This window comes from Salmo trutta, chromosome 2 (assembly GCF_901001165.1).
Source record: "Salmo trutta chromosome 2, fSalTru1.1, whole genome shotgun sequence".
Lineage (NCBI taxonomy): Eukaryota > Metazoa > Chordata > Actinopteri > Salmoniformes > Salmonidae > Salmo > Salmo trutta.
In genome coordinates, this window is record NC_042958.1 from 73,773,059 (window position 1) to 73,789,478 (window position 16,420).

General features: G+C 43.8%; 1 protein-coding gene across 6 annotated transcripts in view; it reads left to right on the forward strand.

Moving 5' to 3' along the window:
• LOC115162870 (fibroblast growth factor receptor 2) overlaps positions 1-16,420 on the forward strand; it is a 115,074-nt gene that overhangs the window by 59,916 nt on the left and 38,738 nt on the right. For 3 of the 6 annotated variants that reach the window (XM_029714342.1, XM_029714379.1, XM_029714383.1), the window contains 4 exons: positions 4,815-5,005; positions 6,576-6,720; positions 11,048-11,253; positions 12,284-12,426. In XM_029714342.1, coding sequence (XP_029570202.1) covers positions 4,815-5,005; positions 6,576-6,720; positions 11,048-11,253; positions 12,284-12,426 — 685 coding nt within the window. Of the gene's footprint in view, positions 1-4,814; positions 5,006-5,445; positions 5,585-6,575; positions 6,721-11,047; positions 11,254-12,283; positions 12,427-16,420 lie in introns of all 6 variants that reach the window. The other 3 variants (XM_029714369.1, XM_029714350.1, XM_029714359.1) reach the window with 3 other exon arrangements.

Genomic DNA, 16,420 nt, shown 5'->3' on the forward strand with positions numbered 1-16,420 from the left:
AGTAGGTGTGTCCAAATTTTTGACAGGGTACTGTATATACAGTACCAGTCAAAATATTATATATAGTATATATTTTTTTTATGACAGTTATTTTATTTTCATTACAGTCTTCATCCATAACCGTCGGTTAAACAGTTATACGGTAATTGTACCAGCCCCAGTGTGTGTGTGGGGGGTCTTTGGCCATTGTTTTAATCTGTATCTATTTGTTTCCCTGTTGTCCTTACTGTACCACATGAAAAACAGCCAGTGGGCATCAAAGCACTTCTGTCCTCTAGGGTTCATCAAGCTCCGGTGAGACCTTTACCCTAGGTACAGATCTAGGATCAGCTTTCCCTCCCCCAATCCTAACTTTAACCATTAGTGGAGAAAATTAAAAACTGACCACAGATCAGCATCTAGGGGCAACTACCCCACACGGTTCATCAATGCCTTACTGATAACCAGTAGGTCAATACACAATACATTGTGGTTTAATTCCCAGAGTTCTTGGATGTTATTTGTCCATGTGGTTGTAAAGCTCAGCTCTCAGGAGAGTTGACCCCCTTTGTTCATTTGCCCTAGCCTTCTGTCAGGGTCTCCATGGTAATAAAGGGAAATGTTCACAACACTCAGACAAGAGATGGAATCCTGAGTGTAAATACCCTCAAATACCTCACGGTTGTAGCCTCCAGATGCACACACACACACACACATATTCTCCCCCTTCCAGGCCCGCTTGCTATGGGATTAACTAAAGCTCTCCTTCAGACTCTCTCTGTTTCTGTTTTTTGTTCTGTTTTATTGCTCAGTAGTAAACCCTTTTTATGTCCGGCTCCAGACTAACCCCCCCCCCAACCTCTTGCTTAATTTGACTGATTTTTACTGTTTAAGAGAGTGTGAGAAGGGGTGGAGACAGAAAGAGAGATGGAGGGGGAGAGAGTGTCTGGAAGGCTGTTCTTATCGGGCTTTTGGGCCCAAATGACCAACAGGATCAGCCATTAAAAACAAAGCTAGACCAGTCTTTTCTGGCTGAAACTGTCTACGGGCGCAGGGGGAGGGCCCCCCAGACAAACACACAAACATGCAGTGCACACTCACATGCACACATACACCCACACACACACAGATCTGTGCCCTGACTGAGCGTCTCCGAGAGGTCAACAAGTGGTACCCGTTGGCCTTCACCAGCCTGCTCACCCACAGGGGTACCCAGTCACCCCTCCACTTTTCTTTCACTCCTTCTTCACTTTCTTCCCCTGGTCCGGGCCTGGCCCTATCCCCCTCCTGGCCCTATCCCCCATCCTTCTTCAGAATGCACTCCCAGGAATCCTAGGTCCACAATAAATGTTGTTTTGTTTGATAAAGTCCATAATTTATGTCCAAATACCTCCTTGTTGTTTGCGCGTTCAGTAAGCTACTCCAAATGTAGGAAGCGCGCCGAAAATCTCACGACGAAAAGTCAAAAAAAGTTCTATTTACATTCGTAGAAACATGTCAAACGATGTATAGCATCAATCTTTAGGGCCTTTTTAACATACAACTTCAATAATATTCCAACCGGATTTTCCAATGTCTTGAAAAATGTAATGGAACACAACTACCTCTCACGTGAATGGGCACCAATAAACTCATGTCCTTTCCTGAGTCAACAACTTCCAACTTCCTTTGTTCGCTCTCTGTTCACCATAGAAGCCTCAAACAACTTTCTAAAGACTGTTGACATCTAGTGGAAGCCTTAGGAAGTGCAAAATGAACCCTAAGTCACTGTGTTAGAGAGGCAATCACTTGAAAAAACTACAGCCTCAGATTTCCCACTTCCTGGTTGGATTTTTCTCAGGTTTTTGCCTGCCATATGAGTTCTGTTATTTACATTTACATTTACATTTAAGTCATTTAGCAGACGCTCTTATCCAGAGCGACTTACAAATTGGTGCATTCACCTTATGATATCCAGATAAACTCACAGACATCATTCAAACAGTTTTAGAAACTTCAGAGTGTTTTCTATCCAAATCTAATAATACTATGCATATCCTACCTTCTGAGTCTGAGTAGCAGGCAGTTTAATTTGGGTACGTCTTTCATCCGGACGTCAAAATACTGCCCCCTACCCTAGAGAAGTTAATTGATAAATAGATGTTTGTATTTGATTCGGGTGAGTGGATCGGGATAAGAAAAGGGCAGAGTGGGTGTGTGTGTGTGTGTACAGTATGTGTCAGGTGTTGGTCTCTCCATAAATGCATGGGTAGCATGGTGTCTATAACATACACTGCTCAAAAAAATAAAGGGAACACTAAAATAACACATCCTAGATCTGAATGAATGAAATATTCTTATTAAATACCTTTTTCTTTACATAGTTGAATGTGCTGACAACAAAATCAAACAAAAATAATCAATGGAAATCCAATTTATCAACCCATGGAGGTCTGGATTTGGAGTCACACTCAAAATTAAAGTGGAAAACCACAATACAGGCTGATCCAACTTTGATGTAATGTCCTTAAAACAAGTCAAAATGAGGCTCAGTAGTGTGTGTGGCCTCCATGTGCCTGTATGACCTCCCTACAATGCCTGGGCATGCTCCTGATGAGGTGGCGGATGGTCTCCTGAGGGATCTCCTCCCAGACCTGGACTAAAGCATCCGCCAACTCCTGGACAGTCTGTGGTGCAACGTGGCGTTGGTGGATGGAGAGAGACATGATGTCCCAGATGTGTTCAATTGGATTCAGGTCTGGGGAACGGGCGGGCCAGTCCATAGCATCAATGCCTTCCTCTTGCAGGAACTGCTGACACACTCCAGCCACATGAGGTCTAGCATTGTCTTGCATTAGGAGGAACCCAGGGCCAACCGCACCAGCATATGGTCTCACAAGGGGTCTGAGGATCTCATCTCGGTACCTAATGGCAGTCAGGCTACCTCTGGCGAGCACATGGAGGGCTGTGCGGCCCCCCAAAGAAATGCCACCCCACACCATGACTGACCCACCGCCAAACCGGTCATGCTGGAGGATGTTGCAGGCAGCAGAACGTTCTCCACGGCGTCTCCAGACTCTGTCACGTCTGTCACATGTGCTCAGTGTGAACCTGCTTTCATCTGTGAAGAGCACAGGGCGCCAGTGGCGAATTTGCCAATCTTGGTGTTCTCTGGCAAATGCCAAAACGTCCTGCACGGTGTTGGGCTGTAAGCACAACCCCCATCTGTGGACGTCGGGCCCTCATACCACCCTCATGGAGTCTGTTTCTGACCGTTTGAGCAGACACATGCACATTTGTGACCTGCTGGAGGTCATTTTGCAGGGCTCTGGCAGTGCTCCTCCTGCTCCTCCTTGCACAAAGGCGGAGGTAGCGGTCCTGCTGCTGGGTTGTTGCCCTCCTACCTTCTCCTCCACGTCTTCTGATGTACTGGCCTGTCTCCTGGTAGCGCCTCCATGCTCTGGACACTATGCTGACAGACACAGCAATCCTTCTTGCCACAGCTCACATTGATGTGCCATCCTGGATGAGCTGCACTACCTGAGCCACTTGTGTGGGTTGTAGACTCCGTCTCATGCTATCACTAGAGTGAAAGCACCGCCAGCATTCAAAAGTGACCAAAACATCAGCCAGGAAGCATAGGAACTGAGAAGTGGTCTGTGGTTACCACCTGCAGAACCACTCCTTTATTGGGGGTGTCTTGCTAATTGCCTATAATTTCCACCTGTTGTCTATTCCATTTGCACAACAGCATGTGAAATGTATTGTCAATCAGTGTTGCTTCCTAAGTGGACAGTTTGATTTCACAGAAGTGTGATTGACTTGGAGTTACATGGTGTTGTTTAAGTGTTCCCTTTATTTTTTTGAGCAGTATATATGGATAGTACGTCATAGTCGCCATGCTATCCATGCAGTTATGGATAGATCCACACCTGACACATGCTATACATGCAAACAACCATATATTTCACAGAAACACTCGAGTCACAAACACATTTCACAGAAACACTCGAGTCAGTGTGGTCAGAGAGCAGACTGGTGAATAAGTCATCAGTAGCAACGCCAAGCAGCCATCAAGACTACATGATGACTTCAGGCAGGTTCCACCAGTCCGCTAAACCACTAACACACATGCACACACATGCATGCACGCACGCACGCACACATATATATACATATGCACACATACATGCACAAACGAGGGATGGAAGGAAGGGAGAGAGACAATAAACATGGCGAGCCCAAGGAATGCGTAGGGAGGAGGGAGAAAGAGAGAGAGACGAGGGAGGGGTGGGAATCATCTGATCTGACGGAGAGAGAGTAGCCATTTGGCCTTCTGATGGACAGAGGAACGGCACAGAGGAAGATTACTAGTTGCAAAACTCTGACAGACTGACACACACAGTGCATGAAAGTTGTCTCTATACCTTTTTCTTCACCCCTCTTTCTTTCTATTTTCACTCTGTCTGTTGAGCTCCCTTTATTAGCTCTATTATTTTCCCACCCCTCTCATTTCTCTGCCACCCACTTATAAGCCCTCCTTCTTTAACCCATCCAGTGCCCCGCAAGCCTCATACCACCCCCCATGACTCTCCGAACCCTCACCCCCAAGTATTCTGTGCTCGTTTTCAGTTCCTTAGACAAAGTGAAGTCTGTGTCCTAATGCTTATTCCCAAGGTACCCAGTGGTGATCTAGCTTAGTTGATCAATTGGCCGTCATTGATATTAGAAATACAAATCTGTCTTTTACCAAGGGGTGTATGGTGCAAGGTTGGGGTTTGAAATGGCCAATGGCGATGTCTCAAGCACAAACTAACTCACCATAAAACATCTCCTCTTTTCTCTCTCCATCTTAGAACGGTCCCCTCATAGGCCCATTCTCCAGGCAGGGCTGCCAGCCAACACCAGTGTGCATGTAGGGGAGGACGCACGCTTTGTGTGTAAGGTGTACAGTGATGCTCAGCCCCACATCCAGTGGCTGCAGCACATCCAGAAGAATGGAAGTCGCACCGGCCCAGACGGACACCCCTACGTCCGTGTACTAAAGGTACGTTCCAGCCCCCCCCCCCCCCCCCCCCCGGCCCCTCATTGGCTGTTTTGACTTGATTGACACAGTTTTTTTCTTCAAAGTGTAGGCTAATAATTTTTTTGTTTTCAGGTAACTTTTTTGCCATTTGTAAAAGCAGCATTTTTGTTACTATCCCATCTGTCTTCCTATAGTATCTAATCTCTCTCCTTTACGAAGAATAATGAATACCCCTTTTCCCTCTATACTACTGGAACACTGGCTGTATTCCGGTCTGGGTGGCAGCTCCTGTAACCTCCTTTCCCTGCACTGAGGTGCAGATGTGATAGTAACAGGCCTGTGTTTTGTTTTGTCCCTCTGCTGCCATGTATGTGTGTACGTGTGTGTGTGTGTTTGGTTGTTTGTGTATGCGTGCAAATGTGTGCGTGCATGTGTGTGTGCGTGTGGCTCACACACCTCAGCGCTCAGGCATCAATAGCTCGGACGTGGAGGTGCTCACACTCACCAACGTGACTGAGGAGGACGCCGGAGAGTATACCTGTAAAGTCTCCAATTATATAGGGGAGGTCAACCAGTCGGGCTGGCTGACGGTCATCCCAGGTAACCGCTGACCCCTGATCCTTGACCTCTGTTGACCACCTCCCGTGTGGTCTCTTTGGGCCTGTCACTGACCCGGTTCGGTGTGGTGGTCTTAGTTCCTGCTGGGTTGTGAACTGACTGATCCTTTCCCAGCTGCTCTACTGTAACTACTGACTGTGACTGTACAGCCATGGAAATGCCTACTGTACCTGCACACTCACACTATCCTGCTATGTCCATCTCAGACCTTTCAACTGTGTCTGTCTCTCTCTCTCTCTCTCTCTCTCTCTCTCCTTCTTTTCCCCCCGACCCCCCCATTTCAATGGTGTGATGTGTAAGGGCACAGGTTAGTGTTGGGGGCTGCAGTGGGGTGATCTCCATGCCTTCTTCTTCTGTGTTTGTGTGTACTGTGCATGCCCAGGCCTGGTGTGGATACGATTGGGCTCTGGTGTTGTGGGTGAAGGGTATTTTTATCACGTGTTTTGGTGTATTGTGTTTGCTATTATTTCTTGTGGTACAAGGTGCTCTTCCTGTTTGTTTTGAAGACTCTCCCTCGCTGGACGCTCCTCCCCTTCCCTGGAAGCTCCTCCCATCTACTCTATCTCTCTATAGATGGGATGACCGTTCTCCTCCCAGCTATGGACACCATCCAGCTACTCCTCTCTCATGGTGTTGTGGGTCTAATTGTTACCTCTGCTTTTCCTCCTCTTCTCTCCTCTCTGCTATTTTTCCTTCCCTTTATCTTACTTTCTTCCTACTCACTCCTTAAATATATTTTATCCTCCTAACGTCCACCCTCCCTTTCTCATCCTCCATCCCTGTCTCGTCCTCTTCTTTCTCCTCCATCCCTGTCTCTTCCTCTTCTTTCTCCTCCACCCCTCCCTCTCCCATCGACCTGCCCCTTCTCTTTCTCCTCTTCCTCTTCTTCCCTTACTTCTTCCACCCTTCCTCTCTCATACTCCATTCTCCTCCTCTTCATCCTCCTCCACAACTACTCCTAACCCTCTCCCAGACCGCAGGTGTAAACACCACGGACAAGGAGATTGAAGTCCTCTACCTCCCCAATGTAACTTACGAGGATGCTGGGGAGTACACCTGCTTGGCGGGTAATTCTATTGGGATCTCCTATCACACTGCTTGGTTGACGGTGCTTCCAGGTATATACACTCATATACTGCCCTCCCTTTCCCTTCACTCTCTCTCTTTCTCACTCTCTCTCAATGTCATTCACTAACGGTTTTAAAACGTTCGGTCAATAAAGTTATTTTGATGATTTCTATGGGAGGAAGGAAGGGAGAAGTGAAAAGTTCCTTTGGAGTGAAAGACACACAAACTCAACGAAATAACAAAATATCAGAATACAATGATGAACTTACACAGTCAACAACTCAACATTTAATTCGGTGTAATACTAGAGCAGGAATATGTATTACAAATATTTTGTTATCTTGATGTGTTGAAAGCAAGGGGCCAGATAAAGAGACATTTGCTCTAAGCTTATAACCCGACTTCTCCGAATGGCTCGAGTGTCTCGTTACTCAAGAGGAGGTTTGCCTCTCTCTCCCCCTCCCTCATCTCTCTCTCTCTCTCTCTCTCTCTCCTGGTTCTCGGGGAAAGTCTGTTGGTGCTACGTACATTTTGGCTCGGACTGCAAGTTTTTACAGAAGAAGGGTGTCTGTCTGTCTTGGTGATTCTGTCTGTCTGTCGGTGTCAGTGACTTTTCTGTCATTCCCTGAGAATTGATAAAAACTCCCTCAAGGCTCCACCTCTTTCCTGGCTCTGATAATTTATTGCCTTTTTATTTTTTCTCCTTGAGATAAAAAAAAAAGAATGTTACAGCTGGAATACTCACGGCTTGACTTTCTCAATTATCAGGGCCAATTGTTTAAAATGTATTCAATATGTTTTATATAGTGTGTGTGTGTGTGTGTTTGCATGTGTGTGTTTAAATTAGGTCTGTCAGAGTTAATCAGTTAACTTGATTTTAGTGCACACATTTGTTTTATTGTGATTAATCAGATTGTATGAAAGTGTTCAAAATCGATGGAAAACAATGTTGTCTCCAAAACAAGTTGACATTTCGGTTAAAGAAGGTGTGCTTTATCAATTTACTTAATTTTTTTAACCATTATTTTGGGATAAATCAAGACATCATTATTCTTGTAATGCTTTTTGTATAAACTTGATTAATTTGAGCGAATTCTGAATTTGTGATTAATCATAGCAAATCATACGATTAACTCGATTAGAACATTTTATCGTTTGGCAGACCTAGTTTAAATGTATGTGTGTCCCTGTGTCTGCACGATTGTGTGTGTGTGTCTTTAAATGTGTGTATCTCTGTGTCTGTGCGAGTGTGTCTGTGTCCCTCATGTCTGCACTGACAAACATCCATAGATTTACCGTGGGGTCATTGACACCCTTGATAAAGATTTGCAAAAATAACTGTATAAAATAACTAATTCGAATACTAAGCTATATTATTTTATACTAATACAATTGCTCAGAGAAAGAGATTTTCTTTTTTGCTTATGTATTCTCATTTTGACGGCAAACCCACCACTTGTGTTCATGGCCAAAGAGCTCTATTTTCATGCCATCTGACCAAAGCACCGGTTCCAATCCAAGTGCCAATGCCGTTTAGCAAACTCCAGGCATTTACATTTGTTGGATGACATGAAAATATAGCTGTTTGGCCACACACACCAGTGGTGTGTTTGGCATCGAAATGAGAATGCATGAACAGAAAAGAACGCCATACCTACTGTAAAATATGGTGGTGGTTCTGGCACTATTTTGCTTCCACTGGTCTTTATTATGGTCAACGGCATCATGAACTTTACCCAGTACCAGGACATTTTAGCCAAATACCTGGTGTCCTCCCCCAGGAGGCTGAAATTTGGCCGCAAATGGATCTTTCAGCAAGACAATAACCCCAATAACACTTAAGTCAACAAAGAAATTGTTCTATAGCAGTGGAGGCTGCTTTGGGGAGGAGGGGTCATACGTGGTTTCCAACCACATGGAAACCACGTATGATACCATCCATTGATTCCATTCCAGCCATTATTATGAGCCGTCCTCCCCTCAGCAGCCTCCACTGTTCTATAGCTAGGTTTCCATCTAAATAGCGACAGATTTTCTGACTTGTTGACGGTAAGAGGCTGTGCTTGATGACGTAGTGCACATAAAAATAACTTATGAGGTTAAATTCCCATGTACCGAATAAAACATACAAGTTAAATGGATTTCCATAGCATGTTCAACTCTACTGATGGTTTTGTCACAAAAAAACATTTCTTATATAGCATATGTGCCCACTCTGGTCTTGGCACGTGCACTCGATATAGAACAGCTCGCATGTATAGCCTACATGATGAGATTATTATGGACCAAAAAAAAAGCAATGATCAAGCTCATCACTGTGCACTTTCACCACCCTGTGAAGTTCATCATAACTTATTTAATCTGTAGCATAATAAACGGTATGCTTTCCCGAGTGAGAGGACCATACACACCACCATTTCCACTGCCATTTCTTGCATAATACATTTTACCGACACAAAAAGATCCCACCTTGTCTAGCATATTTTGTTTTGTTGACATTTGGAAGGTTTACCAACAAATTTTGACCAGGCCTGTCGTGACATGTTTTTATCCAACATAAAAAGGTTGGCTGGAAACCTGGTTATTTGCCACAAAATCAACATTTTGCAATGGCCATCTGAAACCCATTTTCAAGTCCATAAACTTAGACGAAGGATATCAAGCATCTGGAAGGATTCTGTATGGGGTAATGGTCTAAGATCCCTCCCAATGTGTTCTTCAACTCATAAAACATTTTAGAAAATGTCTCAGTGCCATTATCCTCGCAAGGTGAGCTATTGAAAGGTATTAAAAACAGACTCCTACCTTTTTGAGAAAAAAAAAGTATTACTGTTAAACAAAATCTCTTACTCTGAGCATTTATATCCATATAAAATAATAGAATTTCCAAAATGTTTGGAGCATACAAGAATTTTTGCCCATCTTTATCAAGGATATCAATAATTTCGAACCCCACTGTATATACCAAACACAGTTAAAGTTCATATAAATAGAACACTTATGCTCATTCCTTAGATAGAGGTTCAGATCAGACAACAGAGTCAGCCAACATGAATACATCTACATGTATGTAGGGTGGGTGAGATGTCTGGACTCCGGACATTAAATGAGATGGACCATAGCACTTAATCTCCTGTAATCCACCACATGAACAGACAACAGGTACAAAAATCCCCTCAATGTCCTCCCAGATAATAGCCTTGTTTTGTCTCTGAACAAAATAATATTATTACGCATAGTTGCTTTACCCCTATTTACATGTACATATTACTTCAATTACCTCAACTAACTTGTACCCCCGCACATTGACTCGGTACCGGTACCCCCTGTATATATAGCCTTGTTATTGTTATTTTATTGCGTTACGTTTTTTAAACTTTAGTTTATTTAGTAAATATTTTCTCAACTCTTATTTTCCTTAAAACTGCATTGTTTAAGGGCTTGTCAAGCAATGGGCTTGTCAAAGCATTTCACGATAAGGTCTACACCTGTTGTATTCGGAGCATGAACATTTTTCTTTGATTGGATTTAATTTATTGTTGAATAGTATCTTTAATTTATTGCCCTAGTCCCCATGTATCTGCTCTGGTGGCGCCTGCATGGCTCTTCTGCCTTCTGTGTTGCACTGTGGGTTTTGGACCAGGTGATACGAAGCCGACTGGAGAAAGGTTCCTACATGTTATTATTTCCCCCTGGCTGCACAGTACAAGGGCATTGTTTGTAGCCATGGGTGGATGACATGCATTATGGAACAGGCTGTGGTCCTATAGCCACTCAGAGACAGACCCAGACCCATTTCCTACAGACAGGAAGCAGGTGAGAGAGGGAGGGAGAACTTGTGCGTGCGTGCATGTGTGTGTTTTTGAGAGAGTGTGTCTGCACCCTGCGTGTGTGGTGTGTCAAGTAACCCTGAATGTAGGCACTTAGTACAGCCCCCTGCTTGAGCTCAGTGTATTTACCTCGTAAAAATAGAATCAGAATGATTGTATTTCTATGGTTTACCCCCTCTTCTTAGATCAATTCAATTTTCTGTCTGTCCTAGATGGGCAGTAGATGGTTGTGTGAAGAAGAGGGAGAGTAGAGCGAGGGGGACGGAGAGGGAAAAACATGTGTGCGTCGTTCTCATTATTTATGTTTTGTTTGTCTATCTAGCAATGACGTGTGTGTGTGTCGTTTCCATGGCATGTGTTCTGTTCATACATGTGCGTCTATCAGATGTGTCCATGTCTTTTTGTTTAAGTGTCTGTGTGTCTGTGTGCCCACGTCCGTGTGTTTGTATGTGTACATTATGTCATGAGTCAGTATGTGCCTCTACGTTCCACTTTCTATCCCTCTCTGACACTCTCCCCTTGCCCCTCCCTCTGCTCCCCAAAACAGCCAATAAGGAAGAGAGAGTGACGGGTCTGACATCACCTGATTACGTGGAGATAGCCATCTACTGCATCGGGGTGTTCCTGATCGCCTGTATGGTGGTCATCGTGGTGGTGTGTCGGATGAGGAATACAGCTAAGAAGCCTGACTTCGGGAACCAGCCAGCAGTCCACAAACTCAGCAAGCAGATACCTCTGCGTCGCCAGGTAACAGAAAGTAGATAAGGGGTTTCCAAGGCATTTAACACCCATAAAAAGACAAACTCCACGCACACATGGATTCATACATAATTATCTTTTCACACTATTGTGCCAAACCAAACTGTACTTACTGGGATTTAATTTTTTCATGGTTTCAGCTACTATGGTGGATGTATAACCAGGCCAGCTCAGTACAGCTTGGCTTGGCTTGGTTCAGGTTCAGCAGTGTGAAAAGCCCCATATACTTAGACTTAAATAAAAACAAACAGGAAAATAGTCCAAGGTTTACCTACCAAGAGCAGAAAACACACAAAAAGTTCCACCGCATTTGTATTCCCGACAATTGGGTTACTGGTACTCTGATTTGAGAGCCCAGTTAATTTAGCTGTTCAGGAGAAGTGGATTTTAATAACACTACTGTAACTAATACATCGCACTGCTTGAGGTGCTAAGCATCAGTTAACTCCACTGAAAGACAGCTAGCTACAGTGCATGGCGTCTGAGCATGTTAGCACTGCTCTCCAGCACCTCTAGCTCCTGTTCTAGCTCCTCTACCTCTCTGTGAGTGATGCTTTTCCCTCAAGGGGAAAACAAACTCCAAGAGGTACAAAAAGTGATGGATTACATTCCTTCGAGAGATGGGTGGTTCCAGTGTCAAGGTAAGGTTGGAGCAAAAAGGAGAGAAGAGCCCTGAGGACAATGATAAACAGACACATTCATCAGATAGAACGTTACTCTATAGCACTGAGTTGTGATCACTAATGATCCCTAACATGCATTAACTCGCTTTTTAAAAACCATGAAGAATATGTTGATTAGCACAGTATCAATATAATTTAAAGCCCATGTAAATGAGGCATTTGATCTTTAGATTTTTTTTCATCACACAGACACGTGTGCGCACACACACACCTACCCACCTACACTCCTTGGTCCTCACAATTATAGTAATACAAACACACACACATGCCTATCCCCGCCCTTTCTTAGTTGACCAGTGTATCTAGGCTCAAGTGATCAGCCAATCTGTCATCTCCTACAGGTGTCAAATGACTCCAGCTCCTCGATGAACTCCAGCACCCCATTGGTCCGCATCACCACACGACGCAGCTCGGCCGGCCATGACGACCCCATCCCAGAGTACGACCTCCCAGAGGACCCACGCTGGGAGTTTTCCAGAGACAGGTGATGGGCATGGATGGGAACGGGGGTAGGAATAGGGAAGGGGGAGGTAAAGGATGTAGCGGGGAGGGGACAGTGTACAAGGATGTCATTGACCTCAACAGTATGGCCACATTTCAGGCTGCCTACATAGTAGTCACTCACCAAACCTCAGAACATCTCTTTCATAATTTTCTTTCAATTCGTAAGAGGCTGAATGTGTCTCACTGGAGAAGCATCCAAGTGAGCGAAACAGCACCTCTATTTCTCAGTATGTGTAGCCCATCTATCTGATGCTGTCTGGTCAAAAAGAGTATGACATTGTTGCCGCCCGTAGCATTGAATGCAAGAGAAGCCAGCGAGCATTTGGCCTCCTTTGATAAAAAATTATTATTATAATAGCCAGTCAGCGTTGAGCTAAACTGAGTGAGCTCAACTGTGAATGTTCCTGGCGCACTAAAGAAAGTGTCAAGGGAAGCCAGTTTGGATTTGACTTCAGAACAATCACATCAAAAGCAGAACGGCATTTACAGAAAAAAATTAGAATTGTTGCATCTCATTGTGTCATTGTCCTCCGGTGGCTAGCTAGCTAAAATCATTCCTTTTCCTAAATTAGCCATGAATGGAGATAGGGATTTGGACTTGTGGTTTTACTTAATTCTCCGTACTGGCCAATGATTAAAACGGCGATTCTGATCCGACCATAAATTCATACATTGTGCCCCTGGCCTGAGAGGATGGAAGTAGCTAGATGTAATAGGCTAATGTTGACTAGCTGACCTGGCACATAGATGGCCATGAAAGGCAGATAGGCTAGCGAGCAAGCATTTTAGCCAGGTAGCTTTGGACAAGAAAAACTTAAAGCGTATACAAAAACTTCAAGCGTGTACTTAGCTATCAAGAGATGATCAGTTATTGGCGTTTCTCTACAAGTAGGGTAGGTCAACATGTTTTTTCTACTTGCACACACAAACACACAAATCACTACCATGGACAGCCACATCATATTTAGTTTACGTTGATTGGACTAAGTAGTTTTTGGTGTCTTTTCACTATATTAAACTAAGCATACAGTTGAAGTCGGAAGTTTACATACACTTAGGTTGGAGTCATTAAAAGTAGTTTTTCAACCACTCCACAAATGTAATGGCTTTAGAAGCTTCTGATAGGCTAATTGACATCATTTGAGTCAATTGGAGGTGTACCTGTGGATGTATTTCAAGGCCTACCGTCAAACTCAGTGCCTCTTTGCTTGACATCATGGGAAAATCAAAGAAATCAGCCAAGACCTCAGAAAAAAAATTGTAGACCTTCACAAGTCTGGTTCATCCTTGGTAGCAATTTCCAAACGCCTAAAGGTACAAACAATAGTACGCAAGTATAAACACCATGGGCCCACGCAGCCGTCATACCGCTCAGGAAGGAGACGCGTTCTGTCTCCTAAAGATGACCGTGCTTTGATGCGAAAAGTGCAAATCAATCCCAGAACAGCAGCAAAGGAAACAGGTACAAAAGTATCAATATCCACAGTGAAACGAGTCCTATATCGACATAACCTGAAAGGCCGCTCAGCAAGGAAGAAGCCACTGCTCCAAAACCGCCATAAAAAAGCCAGACTACGGTTTGCAACTGCACATGGGGACAAATATCATATTTTTTGGAGAAATGTCCTCTGGTCTGATGAAACAAAAATAGAACTGTTTGGCCATAATGACCATCGTTATGTTTGGAGGAAAAAGTGGGAGGCTTGCAAGCCGAAGAACACCATCCCAACCGTGAAGCACGGGGTTGGCAGCATCATGTTGTGGGGGTGCTTTGCTGCAGGAGGGACTGGTGCACTTCGTGGGAAAGGAAAATTATGTGGATATATTGAAGCAACATCTCAAGACATCAGTCAGGAAGTTAAAGCTTGGTCGCAAATGGGTCTTCCAAATGGACAATGACCCCAAGCGTACTTCCAAAGTTGGGGCAAAATGGCTTAAGGACAACACAGTCAAGGTATTTTAGTGGCCATCACAAAGCCCTGACCTCAATCCTATAGAAAATTTGTGGGCAGAACTGAAAAAGCGTGTGCGAGCAAGGAGACCTACAAACCTGACTCAGTTACACCAGCTCTGTCAGGAGGAATAGGCCAAAATTCACCAAAATTATTGTGGGAAGCTTGTGGAAGGCTACCCAAAACATTTGACCGAAGTTAATCAATTTAAAGGCAATGCTACCAAATACAAATTGAGTGTATGTAAACTTTTGACCCACTGGGAATGTGATGAAAGAATTAAAAGCTGAAATAAATCATTCTCTCTACTATTATTCTGACATTTTACATTCTTAAAATGAAGTGGTGATCCTAACTGACTTAAGACAGGGAATTTTTACTAGGACTAAATGTCAGGAGTTGTGAAAAGGTGAGTTTAAATGTATTTGGCTAAGGTGTATGTAAACTTCCGACTTCAACTGTAGGTGATTTGATGATGTTGAAGTTGAAATGGTGCTGGAATAGTGAAGGCAGCTCTTTTCGACTTGAGGTAACTCTCCGTGGTTCTAAATCAATGGTTGTTTTGTAGTCCGAAAATATCAGAAACAATTTGCTTGACCATGCTGTAGGTTATGTAACTGTTTGTTACATGCAAAATGCTTTGAAGACTTGCTCGCTTGGTTTGTGATGAAACAAAGGTGTGGTTGAATTTATTCTGCAACTGTCTTCTTATTGTTTCGGCTTTAGGCCTACAGTATATATAATATGAACTAACAGGTTATAGACCAAACAACCCAATTTTCACAACACAGGCTACTGGACTGCAATATAGAGTAAGTGGCTTTCAATCACTGGTACATTTTTGTTACACAACTGTTTCACAGACCCCCTGGAACGCGGCCTATGGCTTTCTCAGCTATTTCTCTGAGAATCGGTGAGGCAATGGGTGAGGCCCAAGACTAGCTGCATACTGTTGTAAGCTGGAGTCAGTGAGGTTTTTGCTCAGTTGGAATGTATTTCTACCTAACACACTGTCAGCGGGTCTGTAAAATCCGGAATCATCCGGTTTTCAGGGGAAAAGCAGAGAAGAGGCGAAGCCTGAAAACCGTATGCTTACGGTTTCCTTCGACCCCACTCAGGCATTTATTTTACGCCTGCTACGTTAGGTAACCTAACTTCAAACAAACCCAGAAATGAATCCAGTGCAGTGTCCCAGTTGTCAGAGATTGTGGCAGTGATTTCACACTAGCTCTTTCAAGTGAAAGTGTGAATGTTGCTAATTACTTCAAATCAAATGTATTTGTCACATACACATGGTTAGCAGCTGTTAATGCAAGTGTAGCGAAATTCTTGTCTCCTAACTAGATGCATTATAGTAGCATGTAACCCCCTCATGAATGACAATGTTAGCTAACATTTGGCTAACTGATTGTGTATGCAGGCTATTACATGAGGTACTAGTGTTGTCTGGTATAATATACCATTAAGCACCATTGAACATGGTCTGTGATCTGTAATGATTAACCAGTGAGTAATGGCTGTGGCTGTGATAAAAAATGTCACTGTACCAGAGTAGTGTCCATTAGGCAGCAAACAGAAGAAAATGGACTGAAGCAGGGAGGGACAGCCTGGACTTGTCCAATAAGAAACACTCATTTTTCTTTTCCATGTTTAAAAACTTTGTGCTCTACTGAACATGACCCAGGGAGGCCATTGGCACCCAGCCCTTTCCGTATCACTTACACAGACCAATGAGTAATTTCTCAGTGCTACACTGTACCAGGGTCCTGTTCATTAGGCACCAAACAGAAGGAAACAGACTGAAACAGGGAGGAACTACCTGGAAGTGTCCAATGAGAAAAGCGTATTTCCGATTAATGTTGCACTTTTCTTTTTTCTTTTTTGCCTAATGAACAGGACCCAGTGTGTGACTTTGTGTGTGTGTTATGGCTGTAATCTGTGTTTTTGTGCTGTGACTGTTTGCTTTGCCTCATACCAGAGGAGTTAGTTCCTACTACGAGTTCAACTAGTGGCCTCAGTCAG